This window comes from Dermochelys coriacea, chromosome 5, assembly GCF_009764565.3.
Source record: "Dermochelys coriacea isolate rDerCor1 chromosome 5, rDerCor1.pri.v4, whole genome shotgun sequence".
NCBI lineage: Eukaryota > Metazoa > Chordata > Testudines > Dermochelyidae > Dermochelys > Dermochelys coriacea.
The window spans coordinates 19,359,239-19,380,508 of record NC_050072.1 but is presented as its reverse complement, the minus strand read 5'-3'; the positions used below and the strand labels follow the sequence as shown (position 1 = coordinate 19,380,508).

Here is a 21,270-nt window from a genome sequence, read left to right as displayed (position 1 = left end):
AGGTGTCCAGTACCTGCTCTCCTTACTTCAGTATTTATAATCTCCTCATGGATGTGGTGGAGGGAAAAATACACTATATGGATCTATTTGAGTGGAATGCCTCAATCACTTTTGGAAAAAGTGCAACTCCCTTTTAGTCATGTCTTAAAATGAATCTAATTTCAACAAGCTCTTAGTCCTGCATGACTTAATGGACTTGTATTCATGCAGCTTGTCACTTCAGGATTAGCACACTAAGGTGCAAATGAAGTTTACCTTCCAGCTAGTCTGGCAGTTTATTCAGCTGATATGCTGTGCATGATTAAGCCTTTGAATAGGCTTAGGTTAGAAAAAAAATACTTGACTGTCTTGCATAATTACTAGACAATTGTAGAGTGCTAGCTTTGTAAGCCATATCACAGCAATTGTTCTGCCCAATGCATGTCAATCAGGTACAATTCAGTCTCATCAAGCCCATCTCTTTCATTGCTTCTGAGAGTGAGATTGTGATTTCCTCACTTAAGTGTATACCTCTGCACCTGCTAAGCAGATGTATTTGCATAAGGCTCAAGCAGGATCCCCTACATATCTATCCCTATAATTATTGGGCCAAATTCTGAATGAGATTCCATCCTAGTGGAGGACTCAGCCTTTGGCTCTCTCTGTTTAGCAAGCTGCTACTCCACTCAAGAGGAAGATTTTTTGCTGGAAGGAGTTTGCAAATCAGATCACCCCTCTCTACAAAGGTAGAGCATGGTATACAATTAGTAGACATACCTTCAATGGCACAATGCTCCGTTTCAAAATGGGGCAGGCTATATAGCAACTGTCATTTTCAGTGATTCTACCACCGTATTGATCTAGAGGAACTTGATCTGGTCTAACTCTTCAAGCCAAATTAGGGCCTGCTATATGGAAACAGTCAGTGGCGGAGGGGATGGGGGAGAAGAATGGTTCCTCTCTCTCCCCCCTTGGTCAGTCATTCTAAACCTGGAATTATTGTGCTACAAACACTAGACAGCTGGGTCATTTTGTTTATGGAGGAGCTTTATTTTTCTCCCCGCCCCTCCCCACACAGCCAATACAACAGATATAAAATGCATTTTTATTTTGAAAAGAGCAGTGCAGAAACTGAATCACAGGATTACATTCCTTGACCATATCATACAAACCCAGACACCAGAGAATCATTGGACAATATATTTTGAAGCCATCAGTAAGTTGGTACAACAAAATAATGTTAACAGTGTTATGCAGGCACCACAGTCTATCAAGGGGCATATATAATAAAAATACTATGTTCATGAGTTTAAAATCACATTCATATCACTAGGCATAACGTTTACAGATCTGTTGCAAAGACAAACATAAAACATGCTTAAGGTGACATAACGGAACATTTAAAGGTAACAATAAACATTGTTAGCATTTGTTGGCCGGTTACCTTTAACAAAAAAATTTGACTTCCATAAATAAAGGTCCAGTGAGATACAATTGGTATCAGAGTATACAGTATGTACATTAAAAGCCCTATTGAGCAATGAGGCTTGACCCCTTTAGGGTATGCTTTCTAAAGAATATTTTCCATTTTTAAATTACCATACAAAAAAAAAAAGCACACAATGAGTTACCATCTGTATTTCCCTGAACTAGCAAATATAGACCTAAAAAGAAAAAAAAAAAATCAATCTAAAAACAGATCTGTCCACCAGCCAGAGGGATGGTTCTCAGCTGACTGCCTTGTCTCTGGTTCAAAAATTGTCCTATAGGCAGTGATAGGAGGGGTATAGAGCAGATGGCTTACATGTTATTGATGACAGGAAAGCAGCTATGAAAACAGTTTCCTGTTGAAAATACACCCCAAAAGATATTGCAAGCCTGGTCTTACTTGATTCAAATGGACCATCTTTGGAGTTACACCAGTGTAAAAATGCAGTTTTGAGCAAAATCAGAATGAGGCCTGAAATCTCTATATAGTGTTTTGTACCGGTACTAGAGTAGCAGTTGCTAATTTCTGTTTCCTGTCTAATTACCAGGATCCTTCAGTTATGGCACCACTGATACAAGTGGCTCCATTAAAGAAAGCAGAATTCTTTAAGTGTCTAAGACAGTTCACAGCTAGGTTTGATTACTATTGGAAGTACAGTTCTAGCTGGATATTTTGGTTCTATGTTTCTAGAGGCTGGATGTTGATCAAGGGATCTATTTGTAAGCCTTACAGTATTAATTTTAGGAGATGAACTCTCCACTTTGAGTGAAACGGGTTTTGAAATATTTGCTGTCAAGCAGGTATCAAAATATCTCTATTATATATCTTTTCTATAGTTAGTCTAATGGCCCAGTGTTATCTAAACTCTAAACAAGTGTTTGATAATTCTTTACATATTCAAAATTTTAACTAAGATTTAGCCTTCACAAAATATTTCTAAGGCAACAGATTTTACAAAATTAGCAGTATAGCTAATGGCAGCGTCTCTCAACTACATGTTGTAAGACAAATAATTTGTGGATTTTTGGTACAGCATATCAATCAGTCTCATCTACATAGTCGTGGAGAAATGGGAGTAACTGTTGAAAAGGCACCTATGACCCACCACAAGAAAAATGGAATATCTACATTCCTTTTCACATCTTTTAGAGAAAGTCTTTATTTCAAGCTCCAGAAAAGTGCTTTCTTGCCTTCAATGGCAATGGTACCATACACAAGGAATTTTATATATTTATGTAGGCAAGTTTTAGTTAAAGACATGTTTAGGCTATTAGCAACCCAAGTACATCTTTGGAGACCCAATATATTTTCAGAGATAACAGTATCTTTTTAAACATAAAAGGGTATGCTCTAAAGAGCAAACATGGGATTTGTAGTCCTCAAAGAAAGATAGCATTTGGGGCTTACATAAATTGACAGCGGCAATTGCAGTAAATTCTCCACCCTGTGCATTTTAAAGTTTTGTTTGTTTCACATTCTAATTTTGGGGAAAAAGGTCAAAATTAGAACAAAAGAATTAGCATAGAAAGTTAGACAGATGGATGTATTTTACAGAAAAAGGGGGAACTAATACTAGGTTTCATAATGATGTAAAGTAAGTAAGTTACAAAACGTAGAAGAGCATTTTAAGTTCAAACTCTTTTTTGCTGTCACCTTGAGTAGGAGTCTAATCCTGGAACAGTTCAGCACAGGCAGTGCTGCTGCCACACAAACAGGTGAGTGGCTATACTCTTTACATTATATCAATAGAAATCATATGCTTAAGGCTGCAACCAATCTTTGAGACAAGTTAATGTTGTTAAATGTTAAATGTTAAAAACACTTAACATTTTCCCCAGTGCTGATTTAATAGTTTTTCAAATAACTGGATAGTAAAAAAAGAAATCAAAACAACCCTGTTCACAAGCTTACATAGTTTAAAAAAGTAAGTCTTTTCTACCCAGTTGCATTTTTAAGGATTTGAACTACGGTTATTCTACTCTGGCAGTTCTACTTCTCTCCATAAAGGTGCCCCAGCTCTTGATTCAGAAAAGCACTTTGGCATATTCTTAACCACTTTGCCGAGTTGGAGACCCGGTGAACATTTTAGGTCAGGTCTATAATCTAGGGGTAATCTTAGAGACAGACTCAACCCCCATGAAGACGTCACTATGGAAAACCTGTGTACTATGTGCACCCTTCTTATGCCCTTAAACTCTGAGATTTAAGTAGTGCACTCGTCCATGTTTGGGCTCCTGTATTGAGGACAATGTCACCTGTAGAGGATGTAACATGCAGATTACATAGGTGACAATGAAGGATTTAAGAAGCTTTTGGTCATAGAAGCAGCTGAGACATCATTTTAGAGCAATGTAAACATGGCTATTGTATACTCACTGCAGAAAAAGGTTTCTATATTTGCAAAGAAGTTTTTGATTCGAGTGCCACCAGATCAATCATCCTTCATTTTCCCACAGATGCATTGGAAGACCCTTAAAATTCAGGCTAGAGATAGAAAATAAGACTAATTTAGAACAAATAAAGGATGCTGGAGATTGAGAACCAGGATTAAATGGATAACTTTGGCTAAGAGGACTTTCAGCTTTGGGGAATGGCTGAGAAGGTTGGTTTGTCTAAAATATTTCCTACTTGAGTTTTATGGACTCTCAAAATGGTAGTTTTCATGCAGCAGAGCACCACTTATTTCAGAAGCTTAAAACAATGACTTTTTTTCTTAAAGTGTATTTACCCATCTGCACTGGTATTTTTCTAACCCATTGTTCCACTTCAACAGCTGGAACTGAAGGCTGGGGTGAAGGTTACAGGAAACAAAGATTTTTTTAATAATACATTCTTGTTTTTGACCATTCTGAAATAAGTCTTCATACAATGCTGTGGGGTTGCTTAGTGTATTAAATAATGTCACAATTTTACATTCATGCTTCAGATTAGGAGGACAAAATACTTGTAGATACTAGTAACAGGAAGAAATGTTACTCAGGAAGAAATAATGGACTACTACCTGGAGTTAAGAAATGATTTCTGACCCTACAGTAGATCAAAAAGTTAATTGAGCATGGATGGAGATGAACAAGAAAACATACGAGACAAAAATCTGATGACCTCTGATTTGTACAAAGCCTGGAGGCTACCTCTGAAGAGAGTCGATGAACCTAAGACATACCTGATTCAAATCAAAGAAAAAGAAATCAGCACATTGTTGCTGGGTTTAGAGTCCTTGAAAATCAGATCTACATAGGTTTGGCAGTATTATCATCTTGGGTGCTGCATGTCATTCCTTGATTAAGTAATTACCATGGTCAGGGTTGGCTCACGCATAGCACCATGTATTACTGCAAACTCAGAAATGAGCACTACCTAGAAGAGTGTTACAAAAAAGGGTATTAAGGAGGGGAATTCTGGAGGGAGGCACACATTTCTAGGGGAGAAGACAGAGAAACCAGCAGGACACAGTGATTAATTTGTGAATTAAATTTAGAAACAAAGGTTAGCAGGAGCAGAAGGCTTATACTGATATTAAGTACTTATGTATACACATGTACAACTGCAGGAGTCATTGTTCCAATGCCTTTGGGATAGTTAGAAGGCTTGTAGCTAGGTTGTGTTTGTACATAAAGCAGATGTTGAGCTTCTGATCCAACTGGATACCACATAATTTATGCAATAGCAAAGTTGAAATACCGAGTCTAGATTACTTGAAAATGAGAGAGTGGTTACTTCTTGATGGAAATGGTACATGAAAGTGAATTCATTTTAGAGCCATGTGGTCCTAGGGGTATTTGAAGGAAGGATTATGCTCAAGTGCAGTGCTCCAAAGAATACTGGTGTAAAAAAACAGGTTTTGCAGCTGCTACACTCTGTAGCAGTTCAGAATGAAAATTTAAAGAGTTTGAACTGGTAAATATGAGTGTCATGGCAAGGGACTGAGTTCTCTACTTCAGCACCACATCTGTGTAGATATTGAACTATTCTATTAATGTCTCAGCTGCAACGTAGAGATTGGAAACTAATTGGTGCACAAATGAGTCACAACCAGTCATGCGTCACTCGGTATGGTCAACTCAGTACATTATCAGTTATGGAAAAGTTACATAGTGGGATCTGTGCATAGTGAACCTCCAGATAGTGAAAAATTGAAAAGGCTTCAAATGGCAACTGCAGCCATGTCCCCTCTTTTCTTATAGGAAGTGGTTAAGGGAGGGAGTTGGGGCAGTAGGGTAAGACTTCACTACATTAGAATTCCACTGGATACAGGCACTTTAAGAGCTTAAGACACACTGCTCTCAAGATAAGCATTTCAGGGTAGCTTACAGTAAAAAGGACACTAACATGGAAACTCTCACTTCCATTGCATGCAGCAATGGAGACATCTTCACTAACACAAAGGAGTGAGCCCAATGAGAATCTCATCATCTCAAATCACCCATTGAAGTGAATGGGGATTGCATCTGCTCAGTAGTTAGAATCAGGCCCCAAAGGCTATTACACGAATATAGCAGACTTCTCTCCACTAGAACCTGACCCTAAAAACAGTAGTTAGGAGGAACAAGAAGGGTGTGGGGAAATGGAAGCAAGCTGGGGAGACTTAAGAAATAAGGAAGTTATCTAGTTTCTTATGGAAAAAATGAATCTGGGAGTTCTCCAAATCAGCTACTAACTGCTTTGTAGTTAATTTTAAATAGTAGCTGAATGCTACTCAGCAAAACTTTGTATCTAAGGTATAGATTTACTTTTCTTTCCCTCCCTCCACACTATGGTTTGGTGGCTACCAGCCCAACCACATTAATATATGAAAATAATTTATGATGGCAGCAAGACTGGGATCATTAAAAATTGATAAGAGCTTTTTCAATGAGCTAGTATGTTAAGGCAATAGAGAGACTATGCCATACTCAACTGCCTACCAGTCTCAACTACAGTACGCAAGCAATGTCACTGGCTAAGGTCGGCCTGGGCCTCCTGCTGCTGCTTAACATACGAGGAAGGTGGGACAGGGCCAAGTCCAAGTTCGAGTGACTGGAATGAAATGGGGGGGAAGAAGTGCTGTATTGGCAGGAAATGCTGTCATCCCCCCAACAAAGTGTTGCAATGACATGGCTTCCTGCCAATGAACTGACCACTTACCTGCCGTACAAATGCTAAAGCTCCTGGGGAGGGACCAGCAGGCCCTGCTGGAAGAACTGGGGCCCGGTGCTGACTAATCCAGGGTAGGGGGAGGCCTGGGGTACCTGCTGCAGTTGTGTGCAGAGCATGGGGAGGAGCTGCCTGGCTGGAAGCTTTGCACAGAGGCTGGAAAGTTTCTGCCCTGGCTTTGAGATCAGCCCATCCTGACCTGCCAGGTGGGGCAGGGTAATTGGAGCTGGGTCATGCTGCATTGTGCTGTGACCTCATGGGGGGAGCTCTGGAGTGTGCCCCAAATGGGTAATAGCCATGTCAGGTCCCACAATGGGTCACCCTCCAGCGTGACCTGGGGTGAGTCGATGGTGGTGGTGGGGGGGGGGGGTCAAGCTCCCATGGCCTAGGGAGCCCTTCAAGTTGTGATTGTTGCACATTTCACCCTCAAGCAGTGGAATGTCTTAGAACAGTTAAATTTAGAAGGAACACCAGTTCTGAGACAGCCCTTTCCCTTGGGAGTTGTCATGCAATGGAGTTTAAAAGGGGAGGATTACAGGGTCCTGCTGTAGAGCAGTCTGCTTTGGATAACATGAGGGCAAAAGCCATGTTTTCAAGAGGGCTGGCCGCCTCACCCTGTTTGAATGGGAAAAACCAGACACTGTAAATTAAGTACTGATTCTACCTGGCTGAGGATTTAGGGAAAAAATAAAATAAAAATAATGAGGCAGGAAATCCCAGGTTACAACCATTCCTACCCTTATCACAGACTTTGTTCAGTTAAGTCCTCCAAAGCTCTGGTAGTATTTAAAGGAAGAGAAACTCCACTAACTCAATTTTCCTCAATTTTGTGGGACTGTACTTGAAATTTAAACAGCCTACTCCAACATTTATAGTTTTTGCCTAGGCAATAGCTACCAATTATAACAGTGTCTGTCCTGCAGCCACTGAAGTTCATGTGTAACATGTGCTTTTTATGGGTTACAAAAGGGCAGCAGGTATTTCAGAACTTGCTGCATAGAGTATGTCTTCATTTAGACACTTAGCAAACTGATTTTCTCTCTCCAATTTGTTTACAGGGGCTATTTGGTTACTCAACCTACAAAAACGGCTACCCTTATTGTCAGACCATCTGCCCTGTCTACATGCCAAATCTTTCAGTAAATATCATTGGGAGGGATGGGCAGGAAGTGTGATGCCCAGTCACCAAAGCAGCTGGTAAACCCACAATATTTTCCCAAAAAAGGTATTAAATCAGATAGTTTGTGGACCAGCCACCTGGAAAGCTTAATTGGTTCAGAATCACAGTGCTTCAAAAACAAACTGAAAACCTCACATTTGCTTTATGTTTAAAGCAGAGGAAGTCTGTCTCCCTTCCACCATCTCCCCCAACCCAACCAATTTAGTTTTGCTCTTTGGCGGAGCTCTTCCGTGAAACGTTTTTCCCTGGAGTGATTTTTAAAAAAGTTAGTCTGGAAGTACAAATTCATGGAGTCCTTTAAATATGTTGTTAGATCCTTAACAATTTAAAAAAAGTAAAGCCTAAATATTTTCGTGTATTCTTTGCATTTAAATGAGAAGCCAGTGATGAGACATTGTTGTAATAGAACTCTCATTCCTTCTCTCATCCATACTCAGAGATACTAAGACAATACAAAAAGTTACATTTTACCTTCCTGCTTTACTTTTTAATGCAACTGGCAGTGCCTTCTAATTACCTGCCATCCACCCCATTTCTATAGACTCTACACAATATATTTTATCTAGTGTTAGATCACATTTAATATGTTGGCATTCCAAATCCCCACTTAGAAGTATTTTACAAGGAGGATCACTTTCTAGTCTATTTTGTATACGAGAATGTTGTGCTGATTTGAAAACAAAGCAAAGCATACTGGCAACATCACAAATCATGGCAGGTGGTGAGTTCCCAGTCAACAACTGAATAATCTTTTAGAGAATCAGTAAGTGCTATACATTTTTTGCAACTCTTTTATAGACAGTGATACCATTTTCACAATTCCCTTTGTATGCCCTATGTGATGCACACAGCCGTGTCGAACACCGATTTTTTTTTTGATTAGCAAAGAATGCTTTTGCTTATGGTGAAATTTGCAAGACACTCCACGAAATGCATTCTGCCGTCCTCAAACAGTAAGTGTTGCCACTTTTCCATGTAATGCTGGAATTTGAGTATCTTCTCCCTAACCCTCCAAACCCTGCTTGATTATTTACTAGCAACACAAATAAATGTTGCATGTTTCCCTAGTTTCATTTTAAAAAGATAGCCTCCACCCCTTTCTCCTCACACACTAAATCATCACCAGTCAGTCACACCATTGCTTGCGTTGTGCAAGTAATAAGGTCATTCTTAATATACCACATAAAATTCTCTTTACTCATATCTCCACTTGAGCAAATGCCTGGTCTCTGACGTAAATACAAAGTAGTATAAAGAAGCAAGATTCATTTAAGACAGAGACCTACAAAGTACCCCCTTTTTAGTTTATCATGATATTCAATTTAATTATTTCTCCCCCACCCCATAGAAACAATAGTTTTTTCTCCATCCAAGGAAGGAGGGAACAGCTCTCCTACATTTTCTAGTCTGACTGTGTTAAGATAAAGATGAGGACTCTTAGCTCTTCCATGGTGCCATATCAGGAATATTTGTTCCAGCACAGAAGCCTCTCTGAAAACTCAGTTCTCTTGAGAAAAGCAAAAACCCAAACAAGACAACTTTGTTTCTGTGCATGGCCAGGTTTGAATTTAGTGGTAGATCAAATATTCTTATTGGTTCTCACAGTTTAGAGGTGAAGTCTAGCAGGCACACTTTTTCTCCTCTGGCTTTGCTGAATCTAGCTTCCCCGAGCTTCCTCCATTGGCTGTGTCCGACACTTGTGTCTTGTCAACACATTGTTCCATGCGCTTCATTATCAAGTCCAGGAGCATTTCCACAGCTTTATCCACATTTTGCCCAGTAGCTGCACTTGTTTCAAAGTATGGTATGCTAATATATAGGACATGAAAAAAAAATTAAAAAGCTCATTAGAAAGGGCTTAAAATGAGAGAGAGAGAGGCGCGCCCCAGAGCAAAACTCTTGATCCAAACACCCCTGAACAATTTTCTTGGTGGGGGATAGGGAATTTTGGAATTGAAATTGGTCTGTCCTTTATTGCATTAAGTGGGCTGAACAAAATCCCAGATCTTTAAACAGAGTTGGGGGAATGGGTATTAAAATCAAGGTAAGTTTTGCATCTTGAATCAACTGCCAATTTTAACCAACTTGGAGGTTCTGGCTTCAAACCAGAATGGCAGCATTTGCCCAGACTACATCTCGGAGAAACAGGCTTTCATAAAAGTTTAGTTTTTCCAACGTTCTGTAAGGAAGAACTGCAGTGCCTGCTCATAGAGAGATGGAACAGGAAGCAGAGATGTATTGACAATCACTTATTTAGTGCATTCAGGAGCATTTCCAGTTAAAATTTCTACAGTCACTCTCCCTCACTATTTGGTCACATGGATTTCCAGATACTTCAGCTTTGAAGTATTTCATACATTTATGCACAGGCAGTCCATTTTATGTCACCAGAAGTTTCCTGGGTAGAAAATAAAGACTGTCTGCATCTACAGTAACTCTCAAAGACCATTTTCCATCTCCAACAGAAGCATTTATCAGAAGCTTCAGGAAAAAAGGTGCAATAACTATCTACTAGATAGTTATGGAGAAGCCTACCCATAGTGGGATAGGATTAATTTTTTCCTGTGGGGAGCAGGAGGGTTTTAAATTTCTATTTGAAGGTTTTGTTTTTGGATTCTATTTAACGTAGCTGTGGACAGTATGATCTTTTTTCTGATCTCCTGTGTCAGTGAATTCCACAGGTAGATTCCAGCTTTACAGATTTTAAAATTGTTGCCTTTTGATTTTAATGGAAAGTATACTGAGAACAGGTAAGGAGGAGTGGTCATAAGGGTTTTTAAAATATATGTACCCTGTTATCCAATCTTGTCAAAGAGGAGTTTGGACTCTTCATAGGGAAGTTTTCCCATGTTTCTGATCATTGTTGTCGTCTACTTCACAGATCCCTGTATTTCTTCTGAATTCTTTTTGGAGACAAATGACCAGAATTGAACACAGCACTCTGGGGCGGGGCCAGTGGTGAGCTGGAGCCAGTTCGCTGGAACCGGTTGTTAAAGTTAGAAGCCCTTTTAGAACCGGTTGTCCCCCAAGGGACAACCGGTTCTAAAAGGGCTTCTAATTTTAAGAACCAGCCAAAAGTGGCGCCTTAGACACAGACTCCGTGGGTGCTCTGGGGCTGGAGCACCAGCAGCTCCCTGCCCCGAACCACGCCCAGCCCCAGCTCACCTCCGCTCCGCCTCCTCCCCTGAACGCACTGCCCCGCTCTGCTTCTCCGCCCCCCGGTTTCCCTGCAAATCAGCTGTTTGCACGGAAAGCCTAGGAGGGCTGAAGCAGGTGGTGGCTTCGTGCCCAGGCCCAGGGAGATGGAGGTGAGCTGGGGGGGGGGGGGGGACATGAGGAGGGCCGCCCACACCGCAGCAGGTAACCTGGGCGGGGGGGGGGGGGGGTGAAGAAGCCCGCAGGGGAACCGCTCCCCACCCCCAGCTCACCTCCACCTCTCTGGGCCTGAGCATGAAGCCGCCGCCTGCTTCTCAGCCCTCCCGGCTTCCCTGCATGAACAGCTGATTCGTGGGGAAACTGGGGGTGGGGTGGGGGGGCTGAGAAGCAGAGCGGGGCGGCGCATTCAGCGGAGGAGGCTGAGGTGAGGTGAGCTGGGGCCAGGAGTGGGGCAAGGAGCTGCCAAGCACCCACCAAAAAGTTTTCCCCGTGGGTGCTCCAGCCCCGGAGCACCCATGGAGTCTGTGCCTAAGGCACCACTTTTGATGTGATCAGTGGGGGGAGCGGCTGCTCCCCCTGCTCCCCCCCAGCTACTACCCCGCCCCTAGGAGCCAGAGGGACCTGCCGGATGCTTCCTGGGAGCTGCCCCAAGTAAGCGCTACTGGGACTCCCCACCTCGCCCCCCCGGCAGGTCCCTCTGGCTCTTGGGGTGGGGTGGGCACCCACTACGGTGGCCCACAAGACCCTCCTGCCCGGTTCTGGGGGCAGTCAGGGGACAGGGGTGGATGGGCAGGAGTCCCAGGGGGTAGGGGTGGGTCACGACCCCCTCATGGGGCGAGGAGGGAACCGGTTGTTAAGATTTTGGCAGCTCACTGGGTGGGGCACAAGACTAGTTTATGTAACAGCAGTATATTTTCAGTTTTGCTTTCATCTCACTCTCTATGCATTTTAGTATTGTGCATCAGCGGTCAAACAGCAACAGCAAGCAGCAGTTCCCACTGAGCGGTCACCCATGATTACCGGTTCACTTTTGAGTTGAGTCGTTACATTCCATTTGGAGTGCAGCAATGTGTAGGAATAGTTCAAACGATCCCTTTCAATGTGAATGAACTTGAATTTCATAACACTGATAATTCAATGGTGCCGCCCTATTATGGAATATTGAGTTACACTACTCTTCACATTTTGCTATAATTAAAGTATACTGTTTACTCTTACTTCATTTTCTGTCTGAGATCCAGGATTGTCAGGAGTAACAAACCGTCACTCTGACCACTTAGTTTCCTTAACCTTTGAGGGATTTTTTCAAAATGCCCTGATGCTTTGTCAAAGGTAACTGGTTCTCCACGGTTTTGTAGACAAGCATAGAGTCCTTAGAGATGAGGCATAGTATAATGCAGTTTTCCTTTACCAGGCCATCCTGTTCTAGGGGTTTTACAACTCAACTGCTTTTGATTAGAACTTCAACCAGTTTACCTGATCGTGAAGTAAGCAATACTGATCTAAAATATGAACAATTTTTACAAAAAAAACCACACACAAAAACCAAGATAGGTACAACATTTGCTACTCCCCAGTTCTTTGAACTACTGGCTATTTCAAAGAGATTGTCTGTTTATGTGCACAGCTTAGCCTCATTCTTAAATCTCAACCTGGAATTCAGAAGAATGCCCTCTAGTTCTGTTGCTTTTTCTAACAAGCAAAATGATCAATTTGCTCCAGTGCCTCCTCTTTTGACCCCTCAAATCTTTGTTAATATCTCATTGATCTCCACCAAATACTCTTATGCAAGTTGATGCAGCCCTTTCACTTCTCTGCAGTGTCCTTACTCAATTGATTAAGGACAATTCTTAGACTTTCTACTTCTGATGTAGCTAAATAAGAATTTGTCCGATTGCTTGTTGTAGTCCCTCAGCTTTCTTCATCTTTTTTTTGGCTCAGATTCTCTGTGAATAGCCACATTCAGCTCTAATGAATCAGATCAGGGAAAAAAAGGATGCTTTTTATCTATTTAATGAGACACACTCAGTGCTATTTTCTGAGTTTAACAGGCAGTTCAAACAATGTAAGAGTTAGTTTTATTAAATGTTCATACTATGTATCCCCAAAATTCTAACCAAATTTTCTGTAATTAGAAGAGGGCATTTCTTGTATTAAGCATTGCTCATTTAAAAAAAAAGTGCAGGGCATGATCATGCAAAATATGACAATTTGGAATTGTCCAATAGAAAAGGAGTTGAGGACATCAGAGTGTTACACTCTCCACTTGTAAGATCCTGGGGTCACTAGGTACAATCATGACAGCGTATTACCAGTCTCTTTAGCCCTGCAGTCCTTCTCACAGTGAGTTTTAGGGCACATGCTTTAGACATTTTTTGTCCTAGTTCTCAGGACTAATCAGCTGAATTAGAATGTAGCTCTGTAGTAATTATATTTTGCTTAAGCATCAATATGCTGTAACACCATCTTCTACGGTGTTATCTAGCTTGTCAAACTTTGAAACATGTGAACCACTAATTTCAAAGTGCGACAGGGTGGGCAGCACTGTAGAAGATTTTGCACATCAGACTAATTTCTATAGCATATCAATGTCTGTTACTCTAACCAATCTAACTGGTTTCCTAAATTTCAAAGCTGCATGGTAGTAATTTAGGTTTTAAAAACTTTACACTGATGTAGAGATCAGCTGAAGTGATTTTCCAACCACAATTTACTTACCCATATTTATCTGCAAGGTCTCTTGCTTGTCTCTCATTGACTTCCCTCTGATCTGATAAGTCAGCCTTGTTACCAAGCAATACTATATCGGGATTCTCACAGTACGCATTGGCTTGCAGTTGACCTAAAAAAAAAAAAACAAAAACAAAAAAAAAACAAACAAACAAACAAACCTAGAGTAAAAAGTATTGAAATGCCACTATTGGCCAAGATTTAAAAAATAATTCTTGTATCATATGGACGTTTTAGAATACATTGACTCATTAAAGTAATTTTCTATAGAGGAAAATGGAACAGATGTGATTAGGAATTTATTTCCAGTGAACTATTCATTTCACCTCCATACAGCCTAGAAAGATGAGAATCCAATGCAAAGGTATATTCTACATAAAAGTACTTCAGTCTACAAGTAATAGACATCAGTACATTTTGGTTAGGTTTTCTTTGATATAGACAGACATTTTCCTATTCAAAAGAAACCCATTAGGAGAATCACAGAAACAAAGATAATTCCAAATGCTTTTCACAAGCAGTTATTTAGAAATTTGAGGCCAAATCTTCAGCTGGGATAAAAGTATGTAGATCCACTGGTTTTATTGGAGCTAGATAGAGTGCGAGTGAGTGAAAACAAAAATATTTAAGTAGTTTCCTTACACTTTCTTTGCTTACCTCAAAAATTGGGGTAAGAAAAGATGAACAGCTGCAGTATATATGAATATGTGGAAGAAATTTAGAGGAGCAGTGTGGCAAAGGAACCACTGAAGCAGATAGAGTCCAATGCATTAACTTTTCAGTAGCCAAATAGTGGACTGAAGTGGGAGTATGACTACTGTTATTTCTATTAATAAAGCTCTAGCTTGCTATGAAGGGATTTATTTGTATTCCCATATTGCCTTTCACGGTGCTCTTGTACACACAGGCCAGTATACTCCCAACTAGCATGCAGAAGTTAGTTTGCTAACAAATGGCAAATTTGAATTATACGGAATCTGAAATTAAGTCTGGTCACCTTTTGCAGGTTGTTTTTTCTTCCAGTACAATAGCTTAACCGGTACTGGATAAGAACGAACGAACACACACACACACACACACACACACCCCTTTTAAACAGGGATGATCCATGCTCTCTAGCAATTTTGTTTTAACCCTTGCTTCAGGTTACCTCACATATTTCTGCCTTGCAAAACAAAACAAACACCACACACTATAAATCCCTCAATTTCCTCTCTTTTTTTTTTTTTTTTTTTTTTTTAAAAAATACATTGGGTCCAGATCCTGGTCCTGCTCAAGTCAGTGGGCAACATGCACAAGATGCAAGAAGTAACCATATTTTTCAAAATGTAGATTTATTTAAAAAGTGGCATGTTTCTTGTTAAGATTCAGAGCAAGTATGGTCAGTTGTTAGGAGTTATGACTGCACTGCACTAACACTACTTTTCAGGAGCCTTGAAGCTCAACAGTAATAAAACCCCCTAGATAGGCAGGAAAGGATTATCCTATTTTAGGGAAAGGAAAAATGAGGCACAAAAGTTCAGTGACATAGATTCATAGATACTAAGGTCAGAAGGGACCATTCTGATCATCTAGTCCGACCTCCTGCACAGTGCAGGCCACAGAATCTCACCCACCCACTCCTATGAAAAACCTCACCCATGTCTGAGCTATGACCATGGTCACAAGTAAATCAGTATCGGAACTAGGAGTAGAAGTGTGAACTCCTTTAGTGTCACCTCACGAAACTGTATTCTAGACAGCATACAATGCTACCGCTTGGATGTTTCTAGAACTAGATTTCTTAATAGGTTAAACCAAATGCGAAGCAAGAAGCTATTGAAATATGCCTAAAATACACATATTTCTCATTTTTGTTTGGTAGGCTATGTTTAAAATCTGATGAAACATCTAACCAAACCTTAGGCACTGTACTTTATTAAAGACCAATAAATATCCTTTATACAAATAAAAATACAAGTAGAAAAATCAGGACAATGCCACACAGCCCAAACAGTGATAATACAAAATGTAACAGTCCATAACATCATAATAAGCACATATATGGTATGATTAATTTTATTTTACAAGTCTCAAAAACTGACCACCACAAACTTTTCTCAACCTCCAACCCATCTCAGAAAAGGCCAGAGGAATAGATGTGCTTTGCAGAATGCTCTGAAGGTTAACGAGTTTGTGTAATTTTCCAGAGCTGGGACTTCAGAGCCCACTACTCAAGCCATAGGTTTATGACCACCTGAAAAATACTGGACCACGCTTTGAAATTAAGATCACATAAATGAAGACCTGCAATATACAGTAAAAAAAAAACCCCAAACACAAAAACAAGCTGCTAGCTATCGGATGCATGCAAGCGTTTTGTTTTACTTACTCATCCAGTTTCTGACATTTAAGAAGCTCTGTTGACTGGTGAGATCAAACATTAATAAAAAGCCCATGGCATCTCTGAAAAATGCTGTGGTGAGACTTCGAAATCTGAAGGAAGGAACAAATAGGCAGCTCTGTTAACACAGATGGACCTCTAAAATCACTAGGTAATCATTTTTAGTGCAGCACTTACGGGGGGGGGGGGGAGAACAAAAAACCCAAAAACCAACCAATCAAAAGGGGAAGATACAAAAAAAGCTTTACTGAATCTCTTTTGCAACAGGCAGCTTTAAAAAAAAAAAAAAAAAGAACCCAGAGAAGTTGCACAATTTATCAGCCAAGTGTTCTCATAATAGTCAAAAGCCCCTGTCCTTTCTTTTGGCTAGATTTATCATAGCCATCAGTGAGCGTGTAATTTACCAGAGGATGCTTAGATGTTTGAGAATGTTACATTGTCATTGACCACCCTGCAAGTTCAAATTCTCTGTCCTTTGGACTAGCCTAAAAATTAACACATTGCTTGTTTAATCACAATGATACAGATGTACTGAGTTCATCCCTAATCAATGGGACACAAATTGGTTCAATTGATGAACATAAGAGTATTGTGAGGAAACTTTTCCTTGATGGAAAACCACCACCTAATATGGCAGATATGAAAGAAGTATCTGGCCATTTAATCATAGTTTAGAATAAAAACAGTTTACTGGGAAGCTCATCTACAGAGCCCCTGATTTACCTGTATTTGACAATCTGAGCTCAATGAAACTTGTTTGGTCTTTGTGCATTCAGAGATGACACATTTTGCAGATTTTCCACAAAGCCACGGATCCAGCATCCAAAATATAGCCCCAGTTTGCTGCCACAGAACCACAAGCCAGAGTCTCAAATAAATTAGGAAACCAAACACATTAAGAAAACTGAATTCGGTGCTTGTGCTTATGTACAGGAAGTTTACCACATCACAAAAGCTACCACATAATCTGGTACATCTGTCAGTAGCAGATAAGATACCCCAGGGCACATGCATCAAAATTAAAACAAACTACTGCTGCAAAAAGAGAACCACACACTTATTAGGTTTCCCATGACAAGTTAGATGCAAGAGTGCTACCATATGATCTCTTTTGTAGAAGTGATCCTGTATAAAAGGCATGGCTAAATGTGGTTGTCAGACAATGGGACAGATTCAAACCAGAAAAATGGGTGCGTCTTAATAAAAGCCAATTTTAATATAGCACCACAGTAAGAGTGTTTGCTATCTACAAAAAGCATGAAGACAAGATCCCTACCTTGAGAAACTTATAATTTAGACAGACAACACAGACTATGGACACAGGGATAGGTGTTTTAGCTGTGACATTTAGCATGCGTCTAGTTCCTTGTTTGCCAGTCATTTACTTTGTGACCTCTCTTAGGTTCTATACCCTAGAACTCCCCAATGTGCTTCAGGAGGGCTTGAAAAAAAAAAAACAAAAAACAAAAAGACATGGAAACATGTTGGTTCAAACCAAAATTAGTCTTTCCAGGTGTAGATGCCACACAAAAAGGTGACAAAGGCACAAACAATGCAGTTGCTCTTCTTTCCTCAGGTCTGATTTTGTTCTCCTATCCACTGAATTTTGCTGTAAGCAATTTTCCTTTCAGGTTCCCTTTAGAAGTATGAAGACAGCTTGTACTCCATTTCCCTTTCTTCATTTAATGAGTTGTTTTAGGCTGCTGTTTCCCACCCCAGTGCCTCAATATGGTTTCCTGCTACATCACCGATTTCCCTGCCCCCTTTCCTTTCTCTACGCACAGCCAATATTTAATCATCAAGAGCAGGCCAAGCTATATACTGTACGCTAACAAACCACCATGAACTTTACTGCTCCTCCAGAGTAGCTAGGGGAGCTTACAAAGGAAGTGAACACAGTATTTCAGTATAATCACAGCAAAGCAGCAACAGTTAAAAATGATCCTTTGGGAACAAGTGGTAGATTTTCATTTGTTGTCAAAACCAAAATCTGAGACAGAAGACCAGTGTTTTTTCTGACTCACCTGAATAGGATACCTGTCTACATTTTAGAAAACATGCATATGATTCTGATTAACTGAATATTACCTTTCCTGCCCAGCAGTGTCCCAAAGCTGTAGATGGACCTTAAAGGCTTTTCCTGGAGATCCATTTGGTCCTCTGCTATTGTATATCTGACAAACACATAGTAGAATCAGCTTATTGTATAGTCAATAAAGTAGCATTTTGCTTCATTTATGAATGTTTTTCCCATTACTAAAATTTCACCCTTAGCACATAGTGCTGTACTGAAACAAAAAAAAATTTTCAGAAACAAATGGAGAATAAGTTGGTTTATTAAATATAGTTTATACTTGCTACAGAGATTCACATTCACTAATATTCCACTTCAGAGGGCCTCTTACAAACCAATATGTCAAAACCAGAAAACCAATACTGTCTTCTGAAGATGAATGCGTATATTTAATACTGTCATTTAGACCCTGATTCTGTTCACCTCAGGATACAAATGTGCTGAAATCACTTTAAGTGATCACTCTGGTTACAGTGTGTATGGTAACACCCATTGTTTCATGTTCTCTATGTATATAAATCTCCCCACTGTATTTTCCACTGCATGCATCCGATGAAGTGAGCTGTAGCTCACGAAAGCCTATGCTCAAATAAATGCGTTAGTCTCTAAGGTGCCACAACTACTCCTTTTTTTTCTCCTCCTAGATTTAATTTCTTTAATATGGCCTGCTGTGCATTAAAGACCTGCTTTTTACAAATGCTCCATTCTGGTTATGGTTAATGCTTCCAAAACACTTCGCAATGCTATGTGAGCACTTCACATACTCTAGTGATTATGTAAAGTGCTCACATAGCAAGTATTGGTTTCAGAGTAGCAGCCGTGTTAGTCTGTATTCGCAAAAAGAAAAGGAGTACTTGTGGCACCTTAGAGACTAACAAATTTATTAGAGCATAAGCTTTCGTGAGCTACAGCTCACTGCATCCGATGAAGTGAGCTGTAGCTCACGAAAGCTTATGCTCTAATAAATTTGTTAGTCTCTAAGGTGCCACAAGTACTCCTTTTCTTATAGCAAGTATTAACATCCAAGGTTTGAGAACTAGGAACAGAGCCCACATTTCCTGATTTCCGATCCTGTGATTTATGATTGCTATTGTGCTTCAAGCAAGCCAAGAGCATTCTTATCTGAAGACAGAAATTTTTGTGCAATAAAAAAAATACTATCCATTTTTGTCAAGGTCTGTGGATATGCACAATAGTTGTGTTCTATAAAAAACAGTGGCAATGAATGTTAGTACACATGAAAGGAGTCAGGTTGACAGCACAGAAGATTGTTATCTTCCATTTAATATTAAGGAACAAATGCACCTCAGTACAAGTTAGCCCACACTGTTCTACAAGTGTGGAATTGTAGCCTGAAAGGGCCACCTATAGAGGCATGAGGATAGTTCAATCTACAGCCACATTACCAAAGTGAGTCAAAGAAGTCAATAGTTTGTGCTATAGACACCTTGGGAGGCAATATTTAGTTCGGGGTTGGCAACCTTTAGCACGTGGCCCATCAGGGAAGTCTGCTGGCAGGCCACAAGACATTTTGTTTACGTTGACCATCTGCAGGCACGGCCCCCCACAGCTTCCAGTGGCTGCAGTTCACCACTGCCGGCCGATGGGAGCTGCAGGAAGCAGCACAGGCTGCAGGGACATGCTGGCCACCACTTCCCGCAGCTCCCATTGGCTGGGAATGGCGAACCGTGGCCACCGGAAGCTGGGGGGGGGGTGTGGGGGTCATGCCTGTGGACGGTCAACATAAACAAAATGTCTCGTGGCCCTCCAGCAGATTTCCCCGATAGGTTGTGTGCTGAAGGTTGCCAACCTCTGATCTAGTTGACTGAGCATTGGGAAGGAGTATGAAGAAATGGGTTCTACTTCCAGTTCTACCATTTACCTGGCATGTGATCTTGGGAAGACACTATCGCTGTGCCTCTTTCCCCTTCCATTCTTTTTCTGTCATGTTATCTCTTCAGGCCGCAAACTAATTTGTGGCAGAGGCTGTCTCTGTAATGAGTCTGTACATCAGCAGCACCGTGGGCCCCGCTGGAGGCCTTTGGTGCTAATGGAATGTAAATACATAATACCCCACTAGGATACCAGGCAGCCATCTGAGGGCAACAGCTTCTACCCCACTCTCTTCTATTTTTGACCGGACACAAGTCAGAAATTAAAGTAGAAAAGGCATTCTCAACACACCTTAAACCTTTCAGTAAGGGGAATCATGCATTTACGTAAAGCATGTTCTCAACACTATTGGAAACTGGAAGAAGTGAAGACATTGATGACTTGAGAAACTTACCACACGTTTTTCCCGAAAGTCTATTCCTACTGTTGTGATGAATTTTGGGTTGAATTTGTTGTCTGTGTATCTGTAAAGGAATGTCGTCTTCCCAACCCCAGAATCCCCTAGGGCCAGGAGTTTGATCAGATAGTCATAGTCCCCATCAGTCATAGTGCTGATTTTTATGAACCTGAAGAGAGGAAGAAGAACTGGTTTTAAAACATAACAGACAGACTGAGTCTGACCAATGGTCCAACTACCCCAGTATCTTGTCTCTGACAGTGGCCAATGCCAGATGCTTCAGAGGGAAATGAACAGAACAAGGCAATTTTGAGTGATCCATCCCCTGTTGTCTAGTCCCAGCTTCTAACAGTCAGAAAATTAGGGACACCCAGAACTTAGGGTTGCATCCCTGACCATCTTGGCTAATAGCCACTGATGGACCTATCCTCTATGAAGTTGTCTAATTCTCTAAAGCCAAAAGTATAACTGGGTTCGACAAAGAATTCTTAGTATGCTTAATTTTAAAAAAACTTTTGTTCATTTGACTGAATTAAGTTGCTATTGTCTGTATTCAAGACTGTCTGCTAAAATGTTTACGTAGGAAGAGAGTAGAGGAAGGAAGGAAGCCTATAGTTTTAGATTTTAGCCCATGTAACATGAGAACTCAAATGCTAGTTTGAAAGTTTTAGGGCATGGCCAAGGCTAGTCTAAATTTTAATCTTGTGAGTTGGTGGAGGCTGGCACAAAATTTCAATTACACTTTCAAATGCCTCAATAGAATCAGAATTTAAGGCCAAAAGGACCACTGCATCATCTAGTCAAACCTCCTACATGTCACAGGCCACCACCTCTACACAGCACCCACACACACCCA

At 40.6% G+C, this 21,270-nt stretch overlaps 1 protein-coding gene across 3 annotated transcripts in view; it reads right to left on the bottom strand.

The window, feature by feature from the left end:
- Positions 1–1,067: 1,067 nt before the first annotated feature.
- Positions 1,068–21,270, bottom strand: part of RAB27B (RAB27B, member RAS oncogene family) — a 228,729-nt gene continuing 208,526 nt past the window's right edge. For 2 of the 3 annotated variants that reach the window (XM_038402844.2, XM_038402843.2), the window contains 5 exons: positions 20,412–20,583; positions 18,139–18,224; positions 16,039–16,142; positions 13,656–13,779; positions 1,068–9,590 (listed from right to left, as the gene is read on the bottom strand). In XM_038402844.2, the coding sequence (XP_038258772.1) occupies positions 9,401–9,590; positions 13,656–13,779; positions 16,039–16,142; positions 18,139–18,224; positions 20,412–20,564 (657 nt within the window). In that variant the 5' untranslated portion in view covers positions 20,565–20,583 and the 3' untranslated portion in view covers positions 1,068–9,400. The remainder of the gene's footprint in view (positions 9,591–13,655; positions 13,780–16,038; positions 16,143–18,138; positions 18,225–20,411; positions 20,584–21,270) is intronic. The other variant, XM_043514645.1, reaches the window with a different exon arrangement.